General features: G+C 56.2%; 1 protein-coding gene across 3 annotated transcripts in view; it reads left to right on the forward strand.

The window, feature by feature from the left end:
* Window positions 1-22000, forward strand: part of SCARB1 (scavenger receptor class B member 1) — an 83073-nt gene that overhangs the window by 53225 nt on the left and 7848 nt on the right. Inside the window, exons 10-13 of one of the 3 annotated variants that reach the window (XM_043557319.1) lie at window positions 1653-1704; window positions 2762-2908; window positions 5557-5685; window positions 9578-9703. In XM_043557319.1, coding sequence (XP_043413254.1) covers window positions 1653-1704; window positions 2762-2908; window positions 5557-5685 — 328 coding nt within the window. In that variant the 3' untranslated portion in view covers window positions 9578-9703. Of the gene's footprint in view, window positions 1-1652; window positions 1705-2761; window positions 2909-5556; window positions 5686-9577; window positions 10522-22000 lie in introns of those variants that run through there. The other 2 variants (XM_043557320.1, XM_043557322.1) reach the window with 2 other exon arrangements.

Consider the following 22000-nt stretch of genomic DNA (forward strand, 5'->3'; position numbering starts at 1 on the left):
GGGCCCAGGATCCGCCCCTTCCCAGCACCAGGGGGCTGTGGGCCCCATCGGGTGCATTTTCAAAGGCGTTTCTCAAAATCTGCATTTTAACCAGCTCTCTCTTAACTTTCACCTGTGGGAAGTGAATTTGAATCCCCGACAAACGTTGCTCAAGTCAGCAGGACCCCCGGGGGCCGCTGGATTCTGCATGGTGGGGACTCCCGGGCCTCTACCCTGACCTGACCTCTCTGGGCCTCTGGGTGCCGGGCGACCCGACAGGGCGACACAGCTGTCTGACACCCCCCCCCCAACACTCCTTCTGGCCTCGAGGGAACCGGTCCAACAGCGGTGCCCCGAGGGCCAGTGGGCAGCGGCCGTGGGAAAAAGCCGGAGACACAGCTGCCCGCACGGAGAGCTGTTTCGCTGCGGCTCGTCCGGGGGACTCTGGCGCCCCATCCTCGCAAGATCCAGACAGCTGGGTTGCGTGCTCTTTGCCCTGAACTTACACCAGTTCTTACAAACTCAAATAAGAAGGGGCCAGCGTGGACTTCCTGTTGTGTTTCCGTAGTGTTTTCTGTGTGTCGCCTCCGTGGCGGGTGCCGTATAAACTCGTTGCCCTGCGCGACACTCTGTGTCTCAGGCGGCCCGAGAGAGTTCTGAGAGTGGTGATTGAAGGATTTGGGCCATTCGTGCCGACTCTGGTTCTGTCCCCCTGGTGGGTCCCCTTTCCCCTCCGTCCGGCTGTGCCTTCTTTAAGCAGACCCCAAAACGGTGAAGCTGAAGAATATTTTGGCCCGTTTGTTTGCTGGTAACGAACAACAGCGACGACAGTAACGAGCTTGGAGTAGTTTCTATAGGGTGGGTGTTCTTCTGAGCACTTTTCATGGGGCCGCATTCAGTGCCAGTGCAGTCCCCACTTGGCGGAGGAGACACAGAGAGGGTAGGTCGCGTGCCCAAGGTCACACAGCTAGTCAGTGTTGTGTCGGGGGGACCCCAAGACAGACCACCGTCCGGTTCGATGATTCAGTGGGGAGACACCCAGGACCCAGAACATAGTTGTACTCGTGGCTGTGATTGATTACGGCGGAAGGATTCAAGCAAAATCAGCGAAGGAAAAGGTGCGCGGGGTGAAGTCTGGGGGAGCCAGGCAGAAGCTTCCAGAACCCTCTCCTGGGACAGTCACATAGGACGCCCTTAATTCCTCCAGCATTGAGTTGTGACAACGCATGCGAAGTGTCTTCTACCAGGGAAGTCCATTAGGGACTCAGCGCCCAGGGTATTTATTGGGGCCTGGTCACGTAGACACCCTCTGGCGTGGACCCAGCCTCCAGACTCTCCAAAGGAAAGCAGGCGGTGAGCATAGTGCTGGGTGCATTACCATCCCGAATTAGTGTGGGCTTTCGTTTCTAAAAGGAACCAGTGGGCATCAGCCAGGTCGCTGGCAGTCCCCCCGGCCCCCCACCGTGTAGGTGACATGAGTTTTTAACCCAAAAAGATGTGAGCAGATCGCCGAGTTGCTCCCTGCCAGGAAATACCCCTCTCTCACGCCGGCACCAATCCAGTCCTTGCAAAATCAAATCCCTGCTGATCTGGACCCTACGATCACATGTCCAAAGCTGCCTGACATAAAAAACATGCTGACAAAACTCACAATGTTTTGTTCTTATTTCCAGACAAACAGGGAAGATCGAGCCAGTAGTCCTGCCGTTGATGTGGTTTGAGGAGGTGAGAGGCTGTCTCACGTTGCCTGCGCGGGAACCGTTGGGCGTGGTGTCTGGGACCCCAGGGAGGGGCCGGTGTGGGCTTTGCAGGAGGGGGGCTGTTTGTGGAGGAGGGGAGGCTGGGCTGGGAGCTGGAAGGGGGGGGGGTGGCTATAAAACCATCTGTTAGAAGCTTCCTGAGGTCCAAGCGCTTTATATCAATTAAACCACGGAGTTGAAAGGATCACTTGAGGTGAGAAAGACAGACGCTGCATGAAAATGTGAAGCTCTATCTGGCCCAGGGTGTAATTTTGTAAATGCACTTGACCACTTCTCCGGAGAGGGAGGAAGTTGCTTTTCAGAGTGTCAGCTTTTCTTTTTTTAAAAAAAACTTTTTAATGTTTATTTTTGAGAGAGAGAGAGAGAGAGGACGAGGGGGGTAGGAGCAGGGAGACAGGGGCACAGAATTCGAAGCAAGCGCCAGGGTTTAGGCCCTCGTCGGGTCTCGAACCCACGAACCTTGAGATCGTGCCCAGAGAGCCGAAGTTGGATGCTTAACCAACTGAGCCCCCCAGCCGCCCCCCCCAGGGTATCAGCTTTTCCCTCGAACTTTCTTTCCTCCCAGCTTTTCAGGGTTCCTTCTGGCCGGCTTGTTTTCAAGCAGGCAGAGCTCACCTCTCAGGCTGGGCCGGTTGTGGGAGGCGGAGCTCTGCCTCATGGCCCCGCCCCCCCGGGGAGCCTCAGAGCCCGTCACCTTCAGGGAATTAGGACAGAGAACTAGAGAATCCGCGGGCAGGTGTCTATGGGTCGGGCCGGAAGTCGCAGCATACCGGGCCCGCCTCCTGTTGGCCGGAACACGATCACGTGGCCCTGTCCGGCTGCAAGGGAGTCTGGGAAATGTAGTCCCGCGTGGGGCCCCGAGGGAACGGAGGCCCCCACAGGCTCCATCACAAGCTCTGGGAGGGGGGCAGCCGTCAGACGGGTAAGGGGCGGGGGACCTGGAGGTGGCGTGGCGCGGCCTCCGTGCCCCGGGGCCTGCCGAGTGCGGCCCAGCCTGTTAGTCTGTTGTTGTCCATCCCCAGAGCGGGGCGATGCAAGGTGAGCCCCTGCAGACTTTCTACACCCAGCTGGTGTTGGTGCCCAGTGTGTTACACTATGCGCAGTACGTCCTCGTCGGGCTGGGCTGCGTCCTGCTGTTCATCCCCATCATCCACCAGATCCGGAGCCAGGTAGGTGGCGGCTGGAGGGAGGCCCGGGCCGAACGGCCCCCCTGCTCGCCTGTCGGGGGAAGCGGGATTCGGATGGGCTCGCCCGGCCGTTCCTCCAGTCGCTCCCGCAGACGCCCTCAGCTTGGAGCCCGCCTTGGGCGGCGGTGCCATGTCTCTGCCTGGGGCAGGGGAGCTGCCCTGCGTCTCTGCCTCACTCGCGTCCCGCATTTACCACTTTTTTCTGCCTGTCCCGGGAGGCCTGGGGACCCTCCCTTGGAGGGGCTTTGGGTGGGCTCTGATAATGAGACCTGGTCTTTGAATGGTTTGCTCGTCAAGTCAGCACCTGCTGGGTGCCAGGTTCACGGCCGTGAACGAGACAGACACGGCCCCGCTCTGGGGGCACGTGGCTTCCCTGTTGGGGAGACAGAAGAAGACCAAGTAAATAGAAAAGATCACTCCGCCGATGATAAAGGTGGCGCGACACGTGACAGGTTAGTGCTGTCCGGTAGAAATCCGTGAGGCGCATCCGGGATTGGAAACTTAGATTTTTTAGTCGCCACATCCAGTAAAAAAAAAATCGATTTTAATCCTAGATTTTGTTTAATCCGGATAGGCCCGAAATATGGCCGTATGAACATGCAATCAATATAAAAAATACAAATTTAACTGTATTTTACGTTATTTTTTTTTACGTTAAGTCTTTAAAATCTGCTGTGTGTTTTAACACGGCAGGTCTTGAATCGGACTCACCCCATTTATTTATTTACTTATTTATTTTTAAATGTTTATTTATTTTGAGAGAGCGAGAGCGAGTGAGCGAGAGAATCCCAAGTAGGCTCTGTGCCCAGAGCCTGGAGCCTGACACGGGGCTCGATCTCTTGACAGTGAGACTGTGAACTGAGCCGATATCAAGATTTGGACACTTAACTGGCTGTGCCACTCGGGCGCCCCTAGACTCACCCCACTTAAAAGACCTAACAGCCCTATGTGGCTACTGGACCAGGGAGCATTGTATTCAAGAGGGCTGGGGACAGCTATAGAGAGCATCCGGAAAGCCTTCCCTGAAGAGGCAGAATTTAGGCTTAGATGTGAATGCTAATGAGGCAGTCAGCACAGAGTCACAGAAGGAGTGCTTCAAGCACAAGAATAGCCAGTGCAAAGGCCCTGAGGCGGGGATGGGCAAGCCGTGTGGGAGGGGCCTTGGGCCCCCGCAGCACCTGCTTTCTTGCTTCTGCTTTGGCAAACAACTCTTCTGCTTTCTCCTCTTTTTGGGGGGGCGGCTTGCACGCTTGCTTGCTCGCTGGGGGCAACGATAAACCTTCCCAGGCTCCTAACATAGGTTTCGGACCCTTAACCCGATGTGCTTTCCAAATTCCCCATCCTTTAGGGGGAAAGGTTGGCCCTGGTGCCAGAGTGCCAAGGCCCCGGAGCTCTCATCATGCCAGTGCTCTGGTGTTTGAGTCCCTGGTGATCGAGGGGTGTAAGCAGCCTGTTGGGGGCCCAGGGAGACCGGGCTGAGCAGACCTCGCGCTCTAGGGAGCGCAAGGAAACTCCCTATAGTTTTTTGCCTGATTTACGCTAGGAGGGTGGAGGGGACCAGAAGCCAAGGCTCCCAGCCTGTGGATCCCTCCTTGGGTGCTTCCAGCAGTGAAGGTGTACTGTCACAGCCAGGGGACCCAGTGGACTGGCTGGATCTGTCCTCTCTGTCTCCTAAGTGTCCGTCGAAAGCCAGAGGGGGAAGGAGAGTGAGGAAGCACGTGGGAAATTGCTGGCTAAAGCCCCTTCCCTCCAGGCCTCCAGGCCTCCAGGCCTCCAGGCCTCCAGGCCTCACCGCCCTCGGACCCAGTAAGGACGTCTGTTTTCACTGAGGACGCAGTCCCTACAGGTGTCACTGGAGGCCAAATAATGGAAATTTATCCCATTATGTATTTTTTTTGCGGGGGAACTTAGCAGGCGTTAGGCCTTATGTGTTTTTTTATTTTTTTAATGTTTATTTTCGAAGGAGAGAGAGACAGAGTATGAGCGGGGGAGGGGCAGAGAGAGAGGGAGACACGGAATCCGAAGCAGGCTCCGGGCTCTGAGCCGTCGGCACAGAGCCTGATGCGGGGATCGAACTCACAGACTCTGAGATCATGACCTGAGCTGAAGTCGGACGCTTAACCGACTGAGCCACCCAGGCGCCCCTAGGCCTTCCGTGGTTTTATGTGATTTGTCCTGATTTTAAGAAAACAATCATCATCACATGCTGGTGAACTCAGCACATTTTAATTGCCGAGAGATTTTTCTTCTCAAGTTGTTCTTTTCAAATAGCCAAGCTGTTTCTGGTCCCTTTAAAACGCCACCTGCTCAGCCCGCGGGTTCTTGGCCAATACGCCCTGTCCACCGTGGCCCGTCTCCCCACCCTGGCTCCCGTCCAAAGCCTGAGTGTTCGGGCCGACAGCCGCCGTTCCTGCGTGGCTAGTCTGTCCGACCAGGCGTGTTTCCCGAAGATACCCGCATTTCTGTCTCTGGTGAAGGGCACCCACTCCCCGCCCCCCACCCCCGATCTCAGCCTCTCTGGTCGGTAACGGTTGTTGGACTTAACGCCCCACTCTTTGCTTTTCGGCGATTGAAGAACCTTTTGCGTTTGGCTGCAGAGTCAACTATAAATTAGCTTGGTTATCTTCTAGGAGAAGTGCTTTTTATTTTGGAGTAGTAGTAAAAAGGGCTCAAAGGATAAGGAGGCCATTCAGGCCTATTCTGAATCCCTGATGACATCAGCACCCAAGGGCTCTGTGCTGCAAGAAGCAAGATTGTAGGTGGGTACCAGGTAACGCCCCCTCCCTTCCCCTCCCCTCCCCTCCCCTCCCCTCCCCTCCCGTAGCAAATAGAACTCTGGCTGCTTGACCCACTTTGGACCTCACCCGTTTCTTCAGCCTAAACTTCTCCTGGGGTGTCTGCAGACCGTAAATTCATACTTGTAGATTTTGCTCGTGGGGAACCCGCCCTTCTGACGTGAGGAGCAGTGCATGGCAGTTTCTTTGGCCCCCGGCGTGGTAGGGGACGGTGCAGGGTGATCGCGTTCCGCGGGCTGACGTGTTCGTTGCCCAGGTTGTCTTGGAAACGTAGGGCCCAGGTTCAGGCCACAGGTGCTTCTCAGACCTCTGGTGCAGTGGACTCCTCTGGGAATGTAAGCAGTTGGCTCAAAATTGAGACATTGAGACCCCTGCACATCCTTCTAGAACCCCCCCCCCGCCCCCCTGCCCTGGAATAGAGTCACACGGAAGGAGCCCGGGGATCTGTATTTTCACGGACCCCCCCCCCTGCCCCCCCCCCCCCAACAAGGGGATTCTGATGCGGACGATCCAACGTTTGAGAGACACGAGTCTCAATACAACTGGGAGGACTGACCGAGAAAGAATCTAAGCACCAAGTGGGCACCGACCGGGTACCCCGGATTCAGCCCGAGAGGGTAGCTTGGCCAGACGCAGCAAAAACAGACGCACAAACACGCCCCCCCCCGCCCCCACAGGAAGCAAGAACGACGAAGGGGTCCCGGTGAGAGGTGGACGTTCGGTAAACGGTGACAAGGGTTTAGGGTAGGTGTGTCCCGTGCAGTTCCTGGGACGCGCGTGGGTTTTGGACCTCTGATAACAGCTGTCACTTTGGCTTCTCAAAACTGCACCGCCCCCTCGAGCTTCTGGGGCTGCGCGGGCTCGGGTTGAAGTCGGCTTCTCGGGAGCCACGGAACGAGGGGGAGGCCGCCGCCCTGCTCTTTGGGGCCAGTTGGCTGCCTCCAGTCGGCGTCGTTTGCCAGGGCCGGAGGCGGAAAGAAAATAGAAAATGCGAAGTCGTGAGTGCAGGCCTGTTTGTGTTGACAGGTGCGAGGAGGCGGAGGGAGGGGCAGCTGTGTCCCCAGCCAGGCCCTGGGGGGCTCCTCCTGACAACTGGGGAGTGGGAGGCTGGGCCTGAGCACGTCAGGGTGTCCCAGGGCTGGACACCCAGGACACGGGGTGTCCTCCTGAGAACACGGCCCCCGGGCTTGGAGACTAGTCCCCCTTTCCTTCCAGTGTCCCCCCACCCTCTTCCCAATAACACAGAAACAAAACTGGGGTCTCCTCTGCATTTTGCCCCCAGAATCCAGTTTCCAAGTTGTTAGGGAAGTTTCTGACTTAGAGAGATTCTAGTGCCCTGCCTCGCGGAAGGCAGCTCGGCCTCCAGGCCGGATGACGCTGCCTCTGCCCCCGGTGGGGTACTTGGGGAAAGCAGTGCCCTGGAGGCTCTGGTTTGGGGGCCAGGCACCTGGGAAGTGACCATGGTCCTGGAGACCTGGAACCCTGGCATGGTGGCCCCAGCCTGCACGGAGCCTCAGCCTGGGTCCCTGGAGGAGGCCCCCCACCTGGCCTCGTACCTGGGCATGGGAGTGGTCTCGAGGGGTGGCCTTGCCTGGGAGAGAGCAGGACACGGGGCCTCCACTAGCCCGGAAGGGTGTTCTCATGTCGAGAAGGAAGATGGCCACTCTTGGGCAGACTTGGCCAGCTCTAGGGCAGAGGGCTTGGCAAACGGAACATGATAACCCATTTGCCGTGCCTTTATGCAGTGAACATCTTAGACAACCGTACATGGAAACCCTTCAGGGAAATATTCCTGGACCTGTCCTACCTTCTCAGTGATTTCTGTCCCGTTCTAAGTCTTCATTCCTCAGCTAAATGAAAGTGGAAGGAAATAGGAAGAGGAGGAATGTGGTTCACCTTCTGGTTCCTTGCGGATCTGTTACATGTGTCTTCCTTGGGATGGACCAGGGCCCCTGTCACAGCCTGGGATTAGTTTCCCTTTGTACTTCTGAGCAAGGCTTTCTTAAGTTGTGACTCTTTGGGCCACGTTGCTGAGGTTCTGGGCACCCCTGGGTGTCCCCATGCGGTCTCTCTGTGGTGGAGGGGAGGGGTGCAAGGCTGGTCTCGCTCTGGCCTGGCCTCCCCCCCCCTCCCCCCATTCCTGCCCCTGGCTTGAATGTGGCTCAACCCTGGAAGCCTTAGATCCGTCCCAGAGGGAGGGAGAGGGACAGGGGTCCAAGCCTTCCCTGTGTCCTGTCCACCTGGGGGTGGTAGTCACGGGAGGGCGGGAAGGGGTTGATTTTCTTCACTGCCCGGAGAAGCAAGCCCTTGAGGTTTGGGAATGAGGCACAAGTGGCCACAAGCCCTCAGGGTGTCCTGGCCACACTGCTGGGTCCTGAGGCCTCTCCCTTCTTCAGGGCTCAGAGGGACGATAAGCCTCCTATCAACGTTGTTGTCTTTTCTTTTTAATGTTTATTTATTTTTGAGAGAGAGAAAGAGACAGACAGAGCACCAGCAGGGGAGGGGCAGAGAGAGAGGGAGACGCAGAATCCGAAGCAGGCTCCAGGCTCCGAGCTGTCAGCACAGAGCCCGATGCCGGGCTCGAACCCACGAACCATGAGATCATGACCTGAGCTGGAGTCGGACGCTTAAGCGACTGGGCCACCCAAGTGCTCCTCAGCATTGCTGTCTTTTTTTTTTTTTTAATTTTATATTATTAATTTTTTTTTTTTTTTTTTTTTTTTTTACCATTTATTATTGGGAGACAGAGCATGAGCAGGGGAGGGGCAGAGGGAGAGGGAGACACAGAGACACTGACGTGGGGCTCGAACTCCCAAACCGCGAGCTTTGAGCTGAGCTGAAGTCGGACGCTTAACCGACGAGCCACCCAGGCGCCCCTCAACATCGCTGTCTTTAACAGATGTGTTGAGAAATCTTTTAAAAACGTAAAAGTAGATAAATTATAGTATGTGATGTTCCCTCTCACCCGGACTCAACAATATTAACTTTTTGAAAACAATTCCTTTTTTTTTTTAAGTTTATTTATTTTGAAAGAGAGGGCGAGCATGAGCAGGGGAGGGGCAGAGAGAGAGAGAGAGAGAGAGAGAGAGAGAGAGAGAATCCCAAGTAGGCCCCATGCTGTCAACGCAGAACCTGATTCGGGGCTCGAACTCACGACGGTGGGACCATGACCTGAGCCGAACTCAAGAGTCCGACGCTTACCCGGTTGACTGAGCCACGCAGGCGCCCCAACAGCATTAATTGTTAACATCTCGTCCTGGTTGTTCACCTTTTCCCCCAGAGGCAGCCGTTGCCGGGAAATTGGTGTGTGGGCTTTTCCCCTCTAAGTCTGTACACATATATCCACGAACAAGAGATGATTGGCAAAGTTGTCCCCCTGCCGTCACGGCACATGGGTCACTCTGCCGCGGGCTGTCCTTTCCTCGGGTTTCTGTTCGTGAAAGCTGTCCAGGCTCAATGCCGTCCTGTGACTGTGTTTTAAAAGTGCGTTTCTTCTATCGGTGGACATTTAGGTGGTTTCCAGTTTGGGGTTAACAGTATCGCATATAAGCCCTGGGTTCCTGGCCTTGGCCTTCTCACTGTGTTGGGCAAGTCCCTTTGGGCCTCGGTTGTCCCACCTCTGAAATGGGGCGAGGGCAGTGTTCAGTGAGAGAGGGGGGCCCTCGTAACCGCGTTCCGGGGGGGCGCTGTATGTCACTCCGGGCTTTTCTCCTCTCCGGCTTGATAAGTGGGCGCTGCGGAGGGGAACGCGGAGGGGGCTGCGGAGGGGGCTGTTTCGGTGCGGGAGGGTGTGGGGGCGGGGCCGGGGGTGTGGGCGGGGCTTGTGACCCAGCCCCCACCCCCCCTCTCTCCGCAGGGTCCCAGGGACGTCACCAGCCAGCCCAGCGTGGCCACTGAGCCGGACCGGCTCCCCAGCCCCTGCACCCCACTTCTTCAGGACTCCCTCGGCGGACAGGCCACCAGTCCCAAAGCCTGAGCCCCCCAGTTGCCACATGCGTGTCCGCGCGCTGCACACCCCCGGCACGTGTCCACACGCGAGTACGCAGGCGTGCGCAGACACACTCAGGGATGGAGCCGCCGCTGGGGAGACTCAGGGCATCGTCAACCAGGGCCGTCTGGAACCTTCTGTCCGGGTGACCCACAGTGCCGCGGGCACCGGGTCCCCTCCCCCGAGTGAGCCCGGGCCGACCTGTGCGGCCTGAGGGCCCGGGCTCCTGACCACTCACGCCGCCTTCCCCCACCCCTCCCCCCCGGGGCCCCCTCCACCAGCCACGACACAGACGCCGCGGTCCCTGCTGGGTGGCTCGCCTGCAGGACACGCCTTTCACTACTGTCCCCAAACCCAGCCCCAAAGCCGTGCGGGCCGGGGGGGGGGGGCGCCCGGGGGGGGCGCCCGGCCGGGCCCCGGAGCTTTGGCCGCGCACGCGTCCCCCGGGCTGGGGGCCAGGCGGCGTCACGCGGGCCCCAGCAAGCGGCGTGACCGGGACCGGCCTGTCCTTGTTCCGCGGGCTGACCCCCATCTCCCCAGAGTTGCCGCGGGTGCCGCGCGGGATGCCTGGGGCCCCCTCCTCCCGCCGAAACTGACGTCATCCTGTGTACTGAGCCGGCCGCTCCCGGGTGGGGGTGGCGGGGGGCTCTGCCCCGAGTCGCCCCCCACGAGGGCCCTCCGCCCCGTCAGTGTGGGTGTCCCGTCTGGTCCCGGGCAGGCCTCTGCCTCTTTTCTACTGCCAGAGAAATGAGTTTTATCATCTTTTAAAAGTAATTCACTATTGAAGTAATAAACCTTTTTTAAAAGTTAAAGTGGGCGTCGGTGACAGCCTGTTTGTGGGGGGTGAGGGGCTTCTGGAAAATTCTGGGCTCTTCGTAGTCAATAGCCCCTTCCTGGTAGCTGTTCTCTAGGGGCCGGGCTGCTGCCTACCTCTTTCTCTTTCTCCCTTCCTTCCCCCCTCCTTTTCTCTTTTCTTTTCTTTTCTTCCTTTTCTTTCAATGTTTATTTATGTTTGGTGGGGGGAGTGGAGAGAGAGAACTCCAAGCAGGCTCTGCACTGCCAGCCCAGAGCCCAACATGGGGCTCGGGCCCCACTAACTGTGACCTCATGACCTGAGCCAGAATCAAGACTCGGACGCTTAACCCCCTGAGCCACCCAGGTGCTCCTCTTTGCTTTTTTATCTGAGAGACAGAGAGACAGAGAGAGAGAGTGATCGCAAGCAGGGGAAAGGGGCAGAGAAAGAATCTTATGCAGGCTCCGTGCTTAACGCAGAGCCCGACTCGGGCTCGATCTCGTGACCTGTGAGATCGTGACCTGAGCCGAAACCAAGGATCAGTTGCCGAACCCACTGAGCCGCCCAGGTATCCCCGGATGGGATCCATAGACGATACTCCCCCCTGAAAAACATTCACAAACGAGGTCTCCTTGTCAGATGCCTTTTTAATGTGTATCTCCTCCTCCCCCAGAAGTTCAGCGAAACATTATATAATACACGCCTTTAATCATTCTCTTGTACTTCTCTGCAACCCAAGTGTCTGTGGAAATGCAAACAGGTGTTCTAATTTCTTCTTGTGACCACAAAGGTTCACATTTTGGGGGACTGGTCCGCCATTCCATTGTAGGTACACAACTGACCAGCAACATCGATGGGTCACATTCGTTATCTACCACAAAGCCATAAACCTTTATTGGAACGCATCTCCTTTTTTATACGTATTTTACGACGTTTTCAGTGTGCAGAGTGGAATTGACGTGTGTGTGCAGCTCTAGGAATTGTAACGCCTACACACACGTGAGTGACTACCACCAACCAGCTTAACGAACAACTTCATTTTCCCTCCCGATTCCCTCCTGCTTCTCTGCGTAAAACCTTCCCCTGAGGCCTAACCTCTGGCAACCAGGTAGCTTTGCCTTTCCGCGAATGTCCTATAAATGGAATCGCACAGTATATGGTCTTTTAAGACCTCTGCTTTCTCTTGGCACAACGTCGTGGGATTCACGCAAAGCCTTGCACCGATCAGCGGTCTGTTTCTCTTTACTGCGGAGCAGAATCCCGCTGTTTGCATATGCCGCGGGGGATTTGGGCGAGTCAGGGACTCGCAGGGCATTTAGACGTGTTTCCAGTTTTGGGGCGGCTTGGATGACTCAGTCAGTTGAGCGCCCGACTTGGGCTCGGGTCGTGATCTTGCGGTTTGCGGGTTCGAGCCCCGCGTCGGGCTCTCTGCTGTCAGCGCAGAGCCCGCTTCGGGTCCTCTGTCCCCCTCTCTCGCTGCCCCAACCCGCTCGCACTCTGTCTCTGTCTCTCTCAAAAATAAAGAAACATTAAAAAAAAAAAAGTGTTTCCAGTTTTTGGCGATTAGGAACAACACTCTAGGAGTGGGGTTGGCAGGGGCCATACGGCAACTCTGGGGTTAGCCTCTTGACTTTCCGCCAGATAATTTTCGGAGCGGCAAGGCATGAGAGCGTCACCTGCTCTGCGTAATGGCCAGCCCCTCGGTATTTTAAAACCTTTTAGTCATTCGGAGTGGAATCTCCTTGTGGTTCTTATTTGCCCGGAAATACACCTCCTGAGGAGGCGAATGAGGCTTCTGCGTCCTCCCCCATGAATTCATGTGTCCTTGACTGAGAAAAACTTTTTGCCAGCAGGGGACCACATTTAACATCATTTCCATTCTTATCTTCGGAGATGGAAGACGGAGAAGCCCTGTTTACATGAATAAGCAGCCGGGGGGCAGAAGGAATGTCCTGATGGTGGTGTCACTCAATTCTTATGCTCTTGAGCAATGAGCAAAAGTCAGAGAGCCGTCTGTCATCAAAAAGTATTTTTGCTGATGTGTCAGCTGACCGGTCCATTCGACCTTCCTGCACATGTGCAGAAGGCAACAAAGGAGGTCACCCATTTGCAGCAGGATTGCTCAACCTTTAGATTAGTCCTGTAAACCAGTATTCGGTGTCCCTCCGGTGGGGACCCGAGGGCAGCGGGGGACTCTGTCTGCCCGCCGCAGAGTGGGCGGTGGGGGGCGGGGCGCTCACAAAGGGGCGGAGAGAATGTTCTCCACGGCCTGGGCCTGCTCTCGGGTAGACCTGCAGGCCGAAAGCTCGCGGGGAGTCCAGGCTTCCTGGATGGTTCCCTTCAAACCCCCATTTATTTATTCTCCTTGGGAAGCGGAGCTCAAGGACTCCTGAACCGGAGTGCGATGACCTTTGAGGACCGGACACTTGGGCCTGAGCCTCAACACAGACGCATTTTTTTACACGTGTGCACGGAGCTCTACATGCTTGTAAAAAAGGGAAAAAAAAAAAGGCAACATCCAGAGGGCATTCTGGGGTGTGTGTGTGTGTGTGTGTGTGTGTCCCAACGGAACATGGGATGAAGAAGCAGATTTGCCCTCCACGTGGCTCATCGTGTGAACAACTTCCTTCTGAATGTCTTTGTCACGTTTCGGCCGATTCGTTTTTTGGGTGCAGCCGTGGAGCCCAAACACATCCGATGACTTCATCCAGGGCTCCGCGAGGGAAATGCCCCTGACCCTTTGCCAGCCTTCAGGGTGGCCTTGGTCTAAGGAATCCCCAAAAGCGTCCCTGGCTCAGACTTTTCCCTCACGCGTGCACTCGACACCCTAACCCCCACCTACCATGTAACCCTGTTAACCTCATGCTTTTCTAAAATTTGACTCATCTTTTAAAAACGAATTCTCTTTTGAAATAAAAAAAGCGATTGTATCTCAACTTGCGGGTCCAATGGGCAAGGTACCTGTTTTCCAGGATCCAGGAAAATAAATCACACAACTACTGAAGTTTAAAGATGTCCCTCCAGGGGCGCCTGGGTGGCTCAGTCGGTTAAGCGTCCAACTTCAGCCAGGTCACGATCTCGCGGTCCGTGAGTTCGAGCCCCGCGTGGGGCTCTGGGCTGATGGCTCAGAGCCTGGAGCCTGTTTCCAATTCTGTCTCCCTCTCTCTCTGCCCCTCCCCCGTTCATGCTCTGTCTCTCTCTGTCTCAAAAATAAATAAACATTAAAAAAATTTAAAGAAAAGAAAGATGTTCCTCCAGGTACCACGAGACCTGCCGTATGTGGGAACTCTGCACTGTTCCTTACTGTTCCTTACTGTTCCTTACTGTGTCCTGCATTCCCCCATCTGCCCACTCTGCTCATGGAATAAACGTTACCCTTGTATGGAAGCTTTCCCTCCTGTCTCACTCACTCCTGGCATCACCCAAGGCTCCATACCAGCCAGGCCCTCTCCTCCAGGAAGCCTCCCCGATCACTTCTGCTCACTCAGCTATCCCCCGCCTTGGAATTCCGGGGACACTGTGTCTGTACCCTAGATGATGCTAGAATGTTCTAGAATAGTAGAAGTCCCGATTCTACTTGCTGTAGCCCCAAACCCCAATGCCAACAGGCTGTGGTGTAACCCCCGGTCCCTACCATCGTGCAGGAACTGGAATATTCTTCACTGAGATGGTTGCACTCCTCTGCAATTCCTTTGTTTGCTCAGACGGTCTTTCTTTCAACCACAATTTATTGAGTGCTCGCAATGTTCTTGTGAATAAAATCCCGAGGGGGGCTTCCCTCATCTGAAAAAAAAAAGGGATAATTTAATACTTGCCCTGCGGGGTCAAGTGTGGATCTCAAAAGAGTTGGTGGCGTCACGTGAAAGGCTCAGGGCTGGGGACGCTGCACTCAAGCCCACTGTTTTGGGGCCAACCTGACGGATGCCATCGGGGTCCCTCACCTGGAGGCTCGGCCGGCCGGGTCCAGGCTCCCATGCAGGTCCTGTGAGGTCCTTTCTCCATGCAGTGGCTCGAGAGGTCTTTCTGAGGTGTGAACTATCAGAAGGTTCATCCCTTGCTTAAGCCTGGACTGTTCTCCACACTGAGGATCAAGTCCCCCCTGCTGGGGGCTGCCCGGAAAATCCCTTCTCTCCTGCAGTGGCGCCGGCTTCTGGGCAATTCCAGGATCTGCCACTGGGGGGCGAGCTGTGCACACAGGTGGTTCGGAGGCCAGGGCTCTAAGAGGTGCTGCGGCTCGGTTCTCAGGGTGTTCCTTAAATTGGGGGAGTGTTACCTGGGGCCACAGCCTGGCTTCCGAAGCTTGCAACCTCGGGGCGCCTGGGGGGTTCGGTCGGTTAAACCTCTGACTTCAGCTCAGGGTATCGTCTCGTGGTTCGTGGGTTCGAGCCCCGCGTCGGGCTCTGTGCCTGCTTCGGATTCTGTGGCTCCCTCTCGCTCTCTGCCCCTCCCTCGCTTACGCTCCCTCTCTCGTTCTCTTAAAAATAAATAAACATAAGAAAAATTAAAAAAACAAAGAAAAGAAACTTGTAACCTCAAGAAGTTGCATTTTATGAAAATGGGCGTTTAGGGGCGCCTGGCTGGCTCAGTTGATGGAGCATACGACTCCTGACCTTGGGGTTGTGAGTTTGAGCCCCACATTGGGTGTGGAGATTACTTAAAAATAAATAAATAAATAAATTAATTAATTAATAATTAAGGGCCTTTTTCTTTTTTCTTTTTTTCCTAGGAAGCTTTTCCTTAATATTCTTCACATTTTCAGCGGGGCCTTGACCCTTTCCAGGGGTGTTGGAGGCCAGCGTCACCCCTAAAACGAAAACCGGAGTCACGTGACGTTTGCTTTTCCTCTGTACGTACTGCAGGGGGCACTGGCCTTGGAGGCAGCCCAACCGTGTGCCAACCTCTGTCGTGCTCCAGCGGCGGGGCGGCCTTAGAGAAAACCTGTGGCCTCTCTGAGCCTTGGGTTTCCCACCCGTGAAAGGGGAGGTACAGGTTCCCGCGCCGTGACTGTCTGGGAACCCCCGCGAGGGTGGAATAGAAGTGACGCGGGAACATTGCACTCATGTGTCTCCTGGGAGTTGTCTTTGGTTGGGTCCCTCAGTTGGAGCGGCTGAGACAAAGGGGTGTCCCGAGCCACGGGGCGTCCCAGGAGGACAAAGGGGGCTCTCGCAGCCCAAGGGTTTGGGCGTGGAAGTACACGGACTCCAGCGGTGCACAAAAGCAGTCAAGAGGGACCTATTTGGATCTGTCAGAGCACCGATGTGCTCTGCCTCAGAAGTGTGGGGGCAAATAAAGCGGGGAGCGGTCCCTGCCTTCCCAGGCTCGCGTTCTGGTGGGGGTGGGGGAGGGGCAGCAAACAAGTAAAGGAAAAAGCAAGATACCTCCAGAGAGTGATGAACGCCAGGAAAGACATAAAAACAAGGTGGCATGATGAGAAGTGTTTTAGAAGTGTCCCCTGAGAAGTGCCATTGATGCTAATTCCCGAGGGATTTGAAGGACTCGCGAAAAGAGCACTTTAGGAACTGGGGACCGCATGTGCAAAGGCCCTGAGGCAGCGACCTGCAGACCAGAGACCAGTGGGCTGTGGCTGCCGCTTGGTCAGCTGTGCGGGTGGGGGATGGGGAGGGAGATGAGATGGCGAGTTAGGCAGGGACTCAACCAGGCGGGGCCCTGTAGTTAGGATTTTAAGCACAGTGGGAACCACTGGCGGGGTTTAAGTTGGGAAGCGGCAGGATTGCTGTTTCTGCTGCGTGGGAGTTGCATTGGGGACAGGTGTGGGTGCAGAGGGATCCAGCAGGAGGCACTCTATACACTAACACCTCCCCTGCCCCCTGCTCGTGCCCGGGGGCCCTCAAAGCACCCCTGCGATGTCTGGGGCAGGAGAACTCGGCCGGTTTTACAGGAGAGGAAACTGAGGCATGTTCCACGCCTCTCCTGCCCTCTAGCTTCCCAAGTGACTCCTCTAGGGGAGGGGGCATGCCCTCACTCTCACGAAGAGCGCTGGACCTCCTTCCTTAGACTCCGCGCTCCCGAGGGGAGGGTGGGCACCGGGTCTGTGGGGGTCCCCGCTGCGTCCGCAGCCCCTGGTCAGGCGTGTGTGCAAATGAGTCTCGGCTGAGAAAAGGAAGGAATGACCGAGGCTTAGTGGCCGGAGAGAGCGAGCGAGTGCCGGCCGCGGCCACCAGGGGGCGCTGCGGGACCGCCGTGCGCCTGGCGGCCCCGGTTCCCGCACCCGGGCCTCTCCGGCCGCCCGCGGCACCCCGCCACGTCTGTATTGTGACGTTCTGGATAAATCACACGTAAAAAATGAAAAGTTGACGGGCCGCGGCTGCACAATCCGTGTCCCTCTGTACGTTCACGTTGAACGAGCCAACCGTTTCCACACCTAAACATGCCCTGCAATCTACCTGTGTGAACTTAGTGGGGGAGGCTGAAAATACGAATTAGTCCTGTGGGCAGAAGGCAGGTTTGGGTAACGGGAAAGGAGTATGAATCTTTGGCTCTGGGTGTCGGGACCTGGCTTCCACAGCGGCCCCTGAGTCTGACTGTGCACCTCTGGCGAACTCAGGGCCCAGCCCCACCCAGCTGCCCTTGGTCCCCCAGGGACGTTGGCCAGCAAGATCAAAACGTTGGATGCCCAGCAGATACAAAGTGTCAGACCAGAGGGGCGCCTGGGTGGCTGAGCTGGTTACGCGTCTGGCTCTTGGTTTCAGCTCAGGTCATGACCTCAGGGTTTGTGGGTTCGAGCCCCGCATGGGGCTCTGGGCTGACAGGCAGAACCCGCTTGGGATTCTTTCTCTCTCCCTCTCTCTGCCCCTGTTCTGCACACAGGCTCTCTCTCTGTCTCTCTCTCAAAACAAATAAACTTAAGAAAATTAAAAACTGGGGGCTCTTGGGTTAAGCGTCCGACTCCGGCTCGGGTCACGATCTCACAGTCCGTGGGTTCGAGCCCCGCGTCGGGCTCTGTGCGGACCGCTCGGAGCCCGGAGCCTGCTTCGGATTCTGGGTCTCCCTCTCTCTCTGCCCCTCCCCCTGCTCTCTCTGTCTCTCTCAAAAATAAGTAAACATTAAAAAAATAAAATAACTGAAATAAAATGTCAGACCAGAGCTGGGCTCTGCCTGTTGCTAACGGTGGGTGAGCGTTCAGAGGGTGCTGTGTGTTACTTTAAACCCTCAGCGTGAGCTCCCTTCATTTTCCTCACGATCCAGGTAGGTGCCCCCCTCATCATCACTCTGCTGTTACCGACGAGGAAACTGAGCCCAGAGAGGTGAAGTCAATGTCCAAGGTCTTACGGCTGGGAATCCTCAGAGCCCAGATTGGAACCCCGGGCAGCTGGATCCAAGGCCTACATGCTCGGCCGCTGCCCTACACGCCTCCTTGTCGTCCGGTTGACCAGGACTCATATCGGTGCCTGTAGCCAGAGACGGCTTTTTTCGTATCCCTCCTGGAATCCCACTGGGGAACTGGCTTCGTTTCCGACCCAAGGGACACACAGGTCCCGGTTCTGGAGACTCTGAGAAGCCAGGGGGCGGGGCGGATGGCAAGGCGCACTCCCCACAGAGACAACCCCAAGTCCGTCTAGAAGGAGGCTCTGTATGCCGCGGATGTGCCCGAGCCTCCGTGGAAGGGCTCCCGGGGGTGGGGGGGGGAACATCCAGGCTCCTTCCAAAAGAGGTTGAGGATGGAAGGGAAAGATAGGGAGTAAGAGTTAACATTTCTAGAAACAGTGCGTGGTCTCCAACCCCCAAAACAAAACTTGAACGAGAGGGCAGCAGATGGGGGGTGGGGAAGCAGCCGGGACTATTGAAAAAAAAATTTTTCTATTTTTAGTGTTTATTTATTTTGGAGAGACAGAGAGAGACAGCATGAGCAGGAGAGGTCAGAGAGAGAGAGAGAGAGAGAGAGAGAGAGGGAGACGCAGAATCTGAAGCAGGCTCCAGGCTCTGAGCCATCAGCCCAGAGCCCGACGCGGGGCTCGAACTCACGGACCGCGAGATCGTGACCTGAGCCAAAGTCGGATGCTCAACCGACTGAGCCACCCAGGCGCCCCTGGGGACTTTTGAATAAGGTCCACTGTTTCGTTTTCGGCTGGGGTCCCGCGTCGCGGACCTTCCTCCCTGTGGTTCAGGAGCTAGCTCCAGAAGGTTCCGGGCCCGGTGTTTCTCCCAGAGGGTGAAGGCCAAGTGGCAATATCTTGGAGTCTGGAGTCACGGACGCGTCCAGATTTCACGGCACCTTGGCCACAAAGCCACAAAGCCTTAGGCACGGCCGACCTGACAAGATCCAGGCTGAGAAAGGAGGGGCCTTTGCGAGGGAGCCGTTTGAATTCGGCTCTAAGGAACAGATGTCCGAACAACGCTGGCCAGGAGGCACATTTCTGCAAACTAGGTCTCATTTACCTCCTCAATTTCCATCACGGAGTAGGACTTCCTCTCCCCTGGGAAAACATTCCGGCAGATGGGTTCGAATCACGTTGCTGTGGAAGGCACAAAAGTGGCGGCCGGGCCCGCGGCAGTTTTCCAGAGCTCTGGAACATTCTTCTGGTCCCTGGGATCTTCTGTCTGTTTCCATGACCCACCCCGTCTGCTTGTCCCCGGGCTGCAGGATGTCTCCCGTTTTGGGGGACGGAGGCTCTCTGAGGAGACACTCACGTGTCTGGGCCTGCTTCGTGGTACGTTCAGCTCTGTGGTCTCAGGCGGTGGCCACGGCAGCCGTCTGGCGGAGGGACATGATTTCTTCCATGAGCTCAGCCTTGGGGATCAGGCAGGCGGCAGGGTTTGGAGCTGTTTGCGGCACAGGCCTGATTCACCGTGTCCCTCGGGCAAGTCGCCGGGACCCCTCTGTGTCCCTGCCAACAGGAATTAGAACTCCTGCCCCCGTTCATTTCGCAGCTCCTCACGAGGGCTGTAAAGAAGGAGCTTTTACGCACTTGGGGCTGGAAATAGCGTAAGACTTTGACATCTGTTCGCGAAGCAGTTTGGGAACCGACCCTAGCACCCAGAATGCAGTTCACCTTAACGAGCGCCAGGTCTCGCGGGGCTGAGCTGTAATACCGGGCGCCACCAGGAGGTGTCACTGTCAAACACGCCCTGGGCATCCTCACACCGCTGTGTCTTTGGGCGGCTTTGTGTGTAAATCCGACTTCTTTAGATGATGGAGGTCAGTGCGGGTGAGTTCAAATGCCCACAGAACCAAGCAGCAGTGGATGCTTGGCCTCCCTCAAAGCAACATTTTGACAACACTTAAAAAATTTTTTTAATTTATTTTTGAGACAGAGAGAGACAGAGCATGAACGGGGGAGGGGCAGAGAGAGAGGGAGACACAGAATCGGAAACAGGCTCCAGGCTCTGAGCCATCAGCCCAGAGCCTGACGCGGGGCTCGAACTCACGGACCGCAAGATCGTGACCTGAGCCAAAGTCGGACGTTCAACCGACGGAGCCACCCAGGCACCCCCCCCAAATTTTTTTTTTAAGTTTATTTACTTATTTATGTTCGAGAGAGGGAGCAAGCAGGAGAGGGGCAGAGAGAGAGGGGGGAGAGAGAGAATCCCAAGCGGGCTCTGCACCATCGGCCCAGAGCCCGATGCGGGGCTCGGACTCCTGAACCATGAGAGATCATGACCCGAGCCAAGACCGAGAGCTGGACGCTTAACCGACTGAGTCGCCAGGCTCCCCTAACACTTCTGAAGTGATACAGGCGACACCATTATGGAAGACGGATGACGTTTCACGAAAGCAAGACGGCTGGGATGTCAGATCCGAGCTCGAAGAGAGCGGTATTTTGCGGGCTGCGCTCTGGGCGAGTGACGCCCCTCCCTCCACCCGCGGGCCCAGGCTACCTTCGTGTCACCTGAGAACCTGGCTTTGCCTTCAGTCACGCCCGCGGCCGCCTTGTTAGGCTGGATGCAGGCTATTGTGGCCAAGTCGTCTAATTTTTGGTTTAATTTTCAAAAGGAGACGGCTTTGAAGAAGGTGAAATTTCCCGATTTTTAATTATTGGCAACGAATCCCAATTAAATAAAGTACTACGTGGGCCAAACGAAACACAACTTGGACAAGACTCAGTCTGTCGGTTTCTGAGCAGGACTTGCCTTTGTGTGTTAGTTGTATAATTTAGGCATGCGTGTCTGTGGCTATAAACCCCTTTCTGGAGGCGTGTAGGTGGGTGCCTTCCATCAGCTGAAGTCATGGGATGCGTTTATCTTCTGCACAAACCGGGGAAAATAGATCATACTCTGGCGTTTGTAAGTGGTAACAGCTGAGACCCTGGTTTTTGGAGTCAGAACCTGGTACGAATCCCGGATCTGCGAGTTGCTAGCTGTGTGACCTTGGGCAAGTCACTTGACCTCTCTGAACCTCAACATCCTCATCTGAAAAAACGGGGGCCATAAAAATCCCAGTGTCGTAGCCCCGAGTCGCATGTCCACCACAGATTTCTAACTGTCACCTTCCAGGCACACGGAGAAGGCTGCTTTGCTGGCAGCCTCGTGGTTGGATTGGGGTTGTGAGATTCTCACGAGATCGGACGGTTATCTGTAACACTCTGTGGACTGTGGCTTTTAACTGCTGCTGTGACAACCTTCAGAACTCCTCTTCCCTCTGCCCCGACGGCGGGCGGCGTCTGAGATGCGGACTCTTCCATCAGCGTGGGTCCTAGGATGAGGACTTCCCCAGGACACAGCCCCGAGCTGACTTGTATAGAATGAGCACAAAATAAACCTCGGTTGTCGGAAGCTGCGAAGATCCGGGGGACTGTTACCGCGGCATCCATAACCTAGACCATCTCGACTGTCACGACCCGCCTCTGGGAATGTCGTGGGGGGTTCAACGAAAGCACGGATCGGAGGGACTTAACACGGCACCTGGCACACAGTGACCAGGCGGGAACTGGTAGAGTTTTCTCTCTTTTCAACGTTTATTTATTTTTGGGACAGAGAGAGACAGAGCGTGAGCAGGGGAGGGTCAGAGAGAGAGGGAGACACAGAATCGGAAGCAGGCTCCAGGCTCTGAGCGGTCAGCACAGAGCCCGATGCGGGGCTCGAACTCACGGACCGCGAGATCGTGACCTGAGCTGAACTCGGACGCTCAACCGACTGCGCCACCCAGGCGCCCCCAGAGTTTTCTGTCTTAAGTCAACAAATACTTGTCGAGTGCTCACGTCTTGCCGGGTCCTGTTCGAGGCACGGGGCACAGAGTAGCGAGCAAAGCAGACCCAGATTCCTGACCCCCTGGGCTCCCGTGCTACTGACGTGGCGTTGTCTCCTCCCTCGGCTGGGTGCGCGAGGAAAATGGGGCCATTCACTTTGTTCTGGGCCCACGGGGGGATGGAAAGCAGGTCTGGAGATACCATTGGTGGCAGGCAGACAGGGACTGGGGGAGCCCCTCCCTCCGAAGGAGGCAGCAGGCAGATTGTGACCGTTTCAGGCCAGGTCACCCCGGGCGGCCCGCGGTGACGTCAGTAACGGCGCCAGGCCTTGGGCAGAGGCCAGTATTGACTTTG

The sequence above is a fragment of the Prionailurus bengalensis genome, chromosome D3, assembly GCF_016509475.1.
Source record: "Prionailurus bengalensis isolate Pbe53 chromosome D3, Fcat_Pben_1.1_paternal_pri, whole genome shotgun sequence".
Classification (NCBI taxonomy): Eukaryota; Metazoa; Chordata; class Mammalia; order Carnivora; family Felidae; genus Prionailurus; species Prionailurus bengalensis.